The sequence below is a fragment of the Mytilus californianus genome, unplaced genomic scaffold (genome assembly GCF_021869535.1).
Source record: "Mytilus californianus isolate M0D057914Y unplaced genomic scaffold, xbMytCali1.0.p SCAF_22, whole genome shotgun sequence".
In the NCBI taxonomy this organism is placed as follows: Eukaryota; Metazoa; Mollusca; class Bivalvia; order Mytilida; family Mytilidae; genus Mytilus; species Mytilus californianus.
The window spans coordinates 2,557,828-2,565,868 of NW_026262671.1; the positions used below are offsets into that span (position 1 = coordinate 2,557,828).

The following is an 8,041-nucleotide window of genomic DNA, read 5'->3' on the forward strand; positions in this document are numbered from 1 at the left end:
ATTTTCCTCAGATATTTTTTGGGGACATGAAGTATATCTAAAGTTTTATGAGAAGTTTAAGGTAATTATATAATACAAAGTATTTATTGCTTCAATGTGATCTGTTTTGGATTTTAAATTTTGAGTTCCAGAAAATAACTTTTGAAGAATTGATTGATTTCACAATTTTTTCATTTAGAATTAGGCTGGATGTGAAACAAAAAGATGAATTAACACCATTTCTTCAAGTGAATCAATTTTAATACTAGAGTAGAGAGGTAAAACACCTTATGTCTACAAGCTTTACAAAAGTAACAACTTTAAGCTGTTACTGTAACCATGTAACTTGACAATGAATTGCTTACAAGTAAGAGGCCCCTCATGGGGGTGTCCAAGTAATCACATAATCAATTTTTTGGCCAATATAATCACATAATCATTAATTAATTTTTTAAACAAGATAATCAAATAATCAAAAATTCAGTCCTAGATTATCAAATAATCAAATAATCATGAAATATTTGGTCTGGTAATCAAATAATCACTATCAAAACGGCCAAGTAATCACATAATCAAAAACCCATGAGGAGGCTCAAGTAATATCTACATCAAAGGGAATAGAGGTCCCATTCAAAGCGACCATTTAGTAACTCGGGCGGATCCTGGATTTTTGAAAGGGGGCCTTGAATTCCATAAAAATTTATAAACCGCCCAAGTGAAGGGACGGGTGACAAATTTATGGAAGATTTTATGCTAAAAATCATAAATAGTTAAAACATGATATATTTGGGTGATCAAAAGGGGAAAAGGGGGGGGATGCGTACACCTTCTCCCCTTGATCCACCACTGACAGCTTTACCAATTGAATTTGGGTGAAATTTTGGTACTGGTTCGGAACAACCTACGAAATGGGTTTATGCCAAAAACCTTGTAGTCTAGTGTCATTTGACTAAATGAGTATCGAAATGTAAAGAGGTGAGTTTGACATCTTTCCTCATCAAGTAGATTATTCTTATCTATATTACAGTTTTCATTGACTTGTTTTAATATCAAAGTTTTTTCATTTCAGTTCTTAGATATCATGAACTTATACTAGTCATCTAAATTGGTGTTCCGATGTATTTAGGAGGAAAGCCAGACAGTATATTACAACTCCATTATATAGACCCAGTTTATATAGGGAAACATGTAGTCAATAGTAAATTAAAAAAAGTTATACGAACCATTTTTTTTTTGCTTTTTTGATAGGTATAACAGGTTAATCAGATTATTAGCCATTTCAAAATCCAAAGCATTGCTGGTAATTTCATTGTTCGTTCCCAAAAATGAAAAAAAAGTCACATCATTGGTTAAATTTCCATTGTTTAGGATGTTTTAAACCAATCACAACTCTTTGATGTACACTTTAGAAAATATTACCCAGAATGCATTTGATTCTGAAATGACGAATTATAATAAAACTTTATTCCAAGAGCAAAGACAACTAACAGAATACACAAATACATTATTAATGAAAAAACATTACCTAGTAAATCTACCAATACTTAGAATTTTTACATTATATTTTTTTTAAGTTACACAATATATAAATATAAAAGTGTACATGTATACATGATAAATTGTAATACAGTACAAAATTAATTACAATATAGCACATGATAGGAGCGGGAAATGATATACTGTAAGAACACAATTTATGAAAAACATATGTACTGTAAACATTTAAATAAGTTTTTTCTGCTGATTTAAAAACATATACCCAAATTATTTAATTCTTATATATTTGAGAGGGTTAGCAACTGGGTTAGTTAATTGGTATGCCAATGGATTTCTCAGATAATTCTTTTTGATATACAATGTACATTTCCCAGATTTGGCTATCATTATGTTTTGGACATTAAAGTATAAAGTGGTATGACATCTTTGATAGAGCTTAAGGATGTTCGCTCTTCTTGCTTTTGAATTTTTGCAAGATATTCGGAATCCTCTGGTTTTATCCATGTAGTGCCATTAAAAATTTTGCCCACTATCCCCTACTTTTCTTTCCATAATTTAATAACATATAGTTTAAAATGTCATCTTTGAAAATCTTATAAAATCCTTGTTATTTTTTCATTGTTTTTGAAAGAAAAAAGGTGCCAATGTTTTTTCTGATTTTTTAGTTTCTTTATTTATATACTATCAATTTATAACAGTCTTTTAAAAAGCTAGAGGAGCGAACATCCTTAAATCTTACAGTTTGTACATAATATATATTATTGTCAGCAACATTTTAATATCTGCCTGTTTCCTATGATGCTTAAATTATGAGTTGATATACAGTATTTACAAGTATATGCTTTGTGTTTATAGTTTACATGTCTATCTAGACATTGCAAAAGATAGAACTAAGCCAGAGCTAAAAAGTTTGAACATTTTTTTTATGTATGTCTATGAAACTGTACTTTCTGTGGCTGCTGAAATACAAGTCAGTTATAAAGACATTTAATTTTACTTATTCTGATTACAGAAAAACCTATACAATTGAAAACTTTGAAGGCCCAGCAGGATTAAGATCCAGAGAATTTACAAGACTGAATCCACAAAACATCACAATTTGATGAATTGTTAAACCACAGCAACATGAAGAAGACCTTTTATGAAAGGACAAAGCCTTTTAAAAAGGTAAATTTATATGAAACAAAAAATAATTTCATAATAGACTTATAATTTTCATATAACCGACTATTGACTCCTAAATTTACAATTTGACAGGTTACTTACTCTGTGGTAGGACATCCTGGTACTAAGTCAAGTAAGAGCAACGTAAAGAAGTAAAATCAAGCTTTCAATCAGTACAATTTTGGGGGAAAATTAACTGCTTTATACTTTCTTTACACGATAAAATCATCAGAAAACAGTAAACTTTCCCATCAAATTACGCTGATTATATGTTTGATTTTACTTCTTTTGGTTGCTCTTACTTGACCGAGTACCAGGATGTCCTACCACAGAAAAGGTAACCTGTCGAAAAATTATATAATCCAGAGTCAAAAGTCAGTAATTTGAAAAGAGTTAATTAGAAAGAGTTGACAAATATTGAACTATATACTTATAATAAAGGAACAGAGATGGAAGGGGTCTTTCAAAGTAATGTTATTTGAAATCTTTTAGCTTACAAATCTGAACAGAAAGAAAGAATAGATGACTCGTTTTGACAGTATACATAATAGTTAAGGTATTAATAAGGAGATGTGGTATGATTGCTATTGAGACAACTATATCTACAGCAAGACCAAAACATAAGGTATTAATAAGGAGATGTGGTATGATTGCTATTGAGACAACTATATCTACAGCAAGACCAAAACATAAGGTATTAATAAGGAGATGTGGTATGATTGCTATTGATACAACTATATCTACAGCAAGACCAAAACATAAGGTATTAATAAGGAGATGTGGTATGATTGCTATTGAGACAACTATATCTACAGCAAGACCAAAACATAAGGTATTAATAAGGAGAGGTGGTATGATTGCTATTGAGACAACTATATCTACAGCAAGACCAAAATATAAGGTATTAATAAGGAGAGGTGGTATGATTGCTATTGAGACAACTATATCTACAGCAAGACCAAAACATAAGGTATTAATAAGGAGATGTGGTATGATTGCTATTGAGACAACTATATCTACAGCAAGACCAAAACATAAGGTATTAATAAGGAGATGTGGTATGATTGCTATTGAGACAACTATATCTACAGCAAGACCAAAACATAAGGTATTAATAAGGAGAGTTGGTATGATTGCTATTGAGACAACTATATCATGTATATCTACAGCAAGACCAAAACATAAGGTATTAATAAGGAGATGTGGTATGATTGCTATTGAGACAACTATATCTACAGCAAGACCAAAACATAAGGTATTAATAAGGAGATGTGGTATGATTGCTTCTGAGACAACTATATATCTACAGCAAGACCAAAACATAAGGTATTAATAAGGAGATGTGGTATGATTGCTATTGAGACAACTATATCTACAGCAAGACCAAAACAAAAGGTATTAATAAGGAGATGTGGTATGATTGCTATTGAGACAACTATATCTACAGCAAGACCAAAACATAAGGTATTAATAAGGAGATGTGGTATGATTGCTATTGAGACAACTATATCTACAGCAAGACCAAAACATAAGGTATTAATAAGGAGAGTTGGTATGATTGCTATTGAGACAACTATATCATGTATATCTACAGCAAGACCAAAACATAAGGTATTAATAAGGAGATGTGGTATGATTGCTATTGAGACAACTATATCTACAGCAAGACCAAAACATAAGGTATTAATAAGGAGATGTGGTATGATTGCTTCTGAGACAACTATATATCTACAGCAAGACCAAAACATAAGGTATTAATAAGGAGATGTGGTATGATTGCTATTGAGACAACTATATCTACAGCAAGACCAAAACAAAAGGTATTAATAAGGAGATGTGGTATGATTGCTATTGAGACAACTATATCTACAGCAAGACCAAAACATAAGGTATTAATAAGGAGATGTGGTATGATTGCTATTGAGACAACTATATCTACAGCAAGACCAAAACATAAGGTATTAATAAGGAGATGTGGTATGATTGCTATTGAGACAACTGTATCTACAGCAAGACCAAAACATAAGGTATTAATAAGGAGATGTGGTATGATTGCTTCTGAAACAACTATATATCTACAGCAAGACCAAAACATAAGGTATTAATAAGGAGAAGTGGTATGATTGCTATTGAGACAACTATATCTACAGCAAGACCAAAACATAAGGTTATAACAGCTATAGGTCACAGAACAATAATATCCTTAATCATAAAAATAAATAGTTTTACAGGATAATATTAATATTTGGTTGGATATTTGTGACTTGTTTAGATAAATATATAAGTAATTGATTAAAGGATATGTATAAAGAAAACATATGATTGTCTTGGATGGAATAAACATTTTATAAAGAACTTTAAATAATATAGAGTTTTAAGTTTCAATCCTTTAAAATATTTTAAACAAAACTGATATTTTAGAGAAACCCAACAACTGAGCAGAGCGCAGAACAGTTTTCAATGACCTTGAAGAGTAAGCAATGTGTACAGTAAGACAGCTATCTCTGTAATTACCAAAGAGTATGATAAGAGTCTTGTCTATAATAATACATGGTGAGTACTTTTTGTTGCTTAAAAATTATACATCACAATATTAAATTTTTGTCTTATATTGGCATTGATAATCAATGAGGCAGTAACCCAAATGAAAATAAATAACCAAAGACATCTATATGTCTTCAACTATAGACTGGACGGTTTACAACAATCTAAAAGATTTGTGAATAAAATGAACAGAGACTAACAAAAATCTTATGTGACCACCAAATTCTGACCAACAGATGAGCATATATGGCAGAGTTATTCAATTTTCTTTTTATATCTCAAATCTCACCGTCAGTAAAGATTTCTTGCATTTATATTTTGAAAGTAAGCTCAAAGTTCTTGACTTGTTGATATGAAATCTTGTGCAATGCTTAATATCATACCATACTACTGATAAACAAAATTTCATGCAGAAATTTTTGTGTATAGCTTCAAACTTTAAATTAGCTAACTTTATTTCTTTCTAAAAAAATACCAGATGCAATTAATTATTTAACAATTTTTTTTGTTGAAAATCCATAATTTAACACCAAGACACAAATGTCAATCTTATTATTTCAGTTAACGCTATCTCATTGGCCTTTAAAATTATTTATTTTTCAATTGCTCTGGTAATTTTTCAAAATTTTACAAGTGAATGGAAGTTGTTTTGATGAAGTTTTAACTTTAATTCAATGGGAGATAACTTTGACCAAAATGTTGAAATTTTGAAAACTCAATGGTTACTAACTTATGTGTGAGAAGCTTTCAGATTATCATTTCATTCAAACAATTAAGAAAATTTTTGTTCCCATTTGTTTTCTGCGATAGAAAGTTACACTTTTCTTATGTAAATCGATCATTGCTTCTAAATGTTTAGCCTTCTAATTTTTACTAAGTTGTGTCCAATATGTCAGTTCTAAGATATTCTCCACATATTGTAACATATAACTGAAAAGGATTTTTTTTAATTTTAATTTATTTATCATATGAATGTCAATATTTAATAAATTTATTCAAGTGAGTTATTTCACGTTTTTTTCTTTTTTTTTTGATAATTGGTTGTTTTTTAAAACATTTTTTTTTAACAATACTTTATTTTTCTTTTCTCTTTTATTACTTTGTTAGTGTCTTAGGTATTGGTAATTGATAACTAAGATTAAGAAATGCAGAAATTGACAATATAAACATTACCCTTTGCCAAGCTTACAAAAAATTCAACAAAAGATTTTTTTTTAAATTTAAAAAAAAGAGGCTATGATGTAGGATGCCATTCTTATACAAAACATTTGAATGCATGTAGACCCTCATCAGCACACTAACATGTCAAATGTGTATCCCACATCATAAAAACCTCAGCACATTAATATGTCAAATGTGTATCCCACATCATAAAAACCTCAGCACACTAATAGGTCAAATGTGTATCCCACATCATAAAAACCTCAGCACACTAATATGTCAAATGTGTATCCCACATCATACAAACATCAGCACACTAATATGTCAAATGTGTATCCCACATCATTAGATAAATATGATTTTTATAAATGTTCAAATACAAGAAGAATTTTCATTAAAAGATTTTGACTCATTTTTACTCTGTCAAGACTATTTCACTCACACTGCACTTTGACTGATACACAAAGACTTCCGACAAACAAAATATCAAAGTTGAATGGCACTAGTGAAGACTTGGTTGAGGACCTTGAAAGCACTTTGTCATTGCTGGTATTTTATCATCTTTGACTTCTAGAGTGAGGTCTCACAAAGAAACAATTAGTTCGTTTTTTGCATTGAAATGTTCAGTGCATAATAACTGCTTAGCATCTGATTGAATTTGACTGAAGACTTATTTTTAGTTTCTACACAGTAAAAATGAGTTTGATCAAAAAACAGCTTAACCTATTTTAAGTGTTAAGAAGATTTGATTTCAATAATTGATAAAGTTTTTACTATTTTCTACTTTTCTTAGCAAGGCCTAGGGTTTGTGCACTTAAGAACATATTTTTTTTTCACAAGAAGATTGTCACTAGTACTCAATAAACATGAAAGAATCAAACAAGTTTGTAAAGCTAAGCTTAAGGTTGATATGTTAGACACACTTACGTGCTATACCTTTTTAGAATTTATGGTTTAAATTGTTACATAAATTACTTAATTATACTGTGTAATTTAACCAGCCTCCATTCGCTTTTTAAAAGTTTGAAAAAATACAATTAGAATATTTATCACTTAAAGAGGCATAGCCGCTATAATTTAGACAGAAATAACAGAATTTTTATTCTAACCATTAATTAAAGTGTAATAATAAAGTAATAATTTGCTATTATCAGCCAGTTTGGTTATATTTTGTAAAAATGAGCTAAAAAACATTGCTGATATATTATTGTTTTCCAAGACAATAATTCAACTTTGGTCTGTATGCATGCAACATTTCATTTGACACATAGTATTTGATAGTTGCACATATGCTCTGTATGGTCAGATATTAAATAAAAAGAATGTCAAAATAAAATAAAATGCTTCGCTGAGCGCAGCCTGATATGACCGCAGAGGTCTATCCCTGAACAGTTGGGGCAAGTTTGGACACAATATTCAAGCTTGATACTGTCTGAATTTGGATTGTGATCAAATTTTTGACATAATATAGGTTTCTGACACAAAATAAATGTGGTCAAAGATCATAAAAATCTATTGCGCAATACTGTGCGTTTGCGTAATACTTTCAATTGAAGATTTCTTCTTGAAACTTTTCAAAACATTTGAAATTTCAAAAATTTTGAAGAAAAAAAAATTGGAAAAAAAATTCCCCCCCTCCCCCCAATCTTTTTGATCCCCAATGGAGTAATTACCCCCAAACTCAATCACAGCCTTT

General features: G+C 30.0%; 1 protein-coding gene across 7 annotated transcripts; it reads left to right on the top strand.

The window, feature by feature from the left end:
• Positions 1 to 3,202: 3,202 nt before the first annotated feature.
• Positions 3,203 to 4,858, top strand: LOC127732099 (uncharacterized). Of its 7 annotated transcripts, none has more exons than XM_052241156.1 (6): positions 3,203 to 3,350; positions 3,558 to 3,748; positions 3,827 to 3,895; positions 4,036 to 4,173; positions 4,252 to 4,320; positions 4,461 to 4,858. In XM_052241156.1, exons 1-6 carry the CDS (start codon positions 3,218 to 3,220, stop codon positions 4,743 to 4,745), a joined length of 885 nt encoding a protein of 294 aa, XP_052097116.1. In that variant the 5' UTR covers positions 3,203 to 3,217; the 3' UTR covers positions 4,746 to 4,858. The 7 variants fall into 7 exon arrangements, with proteins under 7 accessions (XP_052097116.1, XP_052097113.1, XP_052097115.1 ...); XM_052241153.1 differs by having other exon boundaries at positions 3,203 to 3,334; positions 3,404 to 3,748; XM_052241155.1 differs by lacking the exon at positions 4,252 to 4,320 and having other exon boundaries at positions 3,203 to 3,334; positions 3,404 to 3,748.
• The last annotated feature ends 3,183 nt before the right edge of the window (positions 4,859 to 8,041 follow it).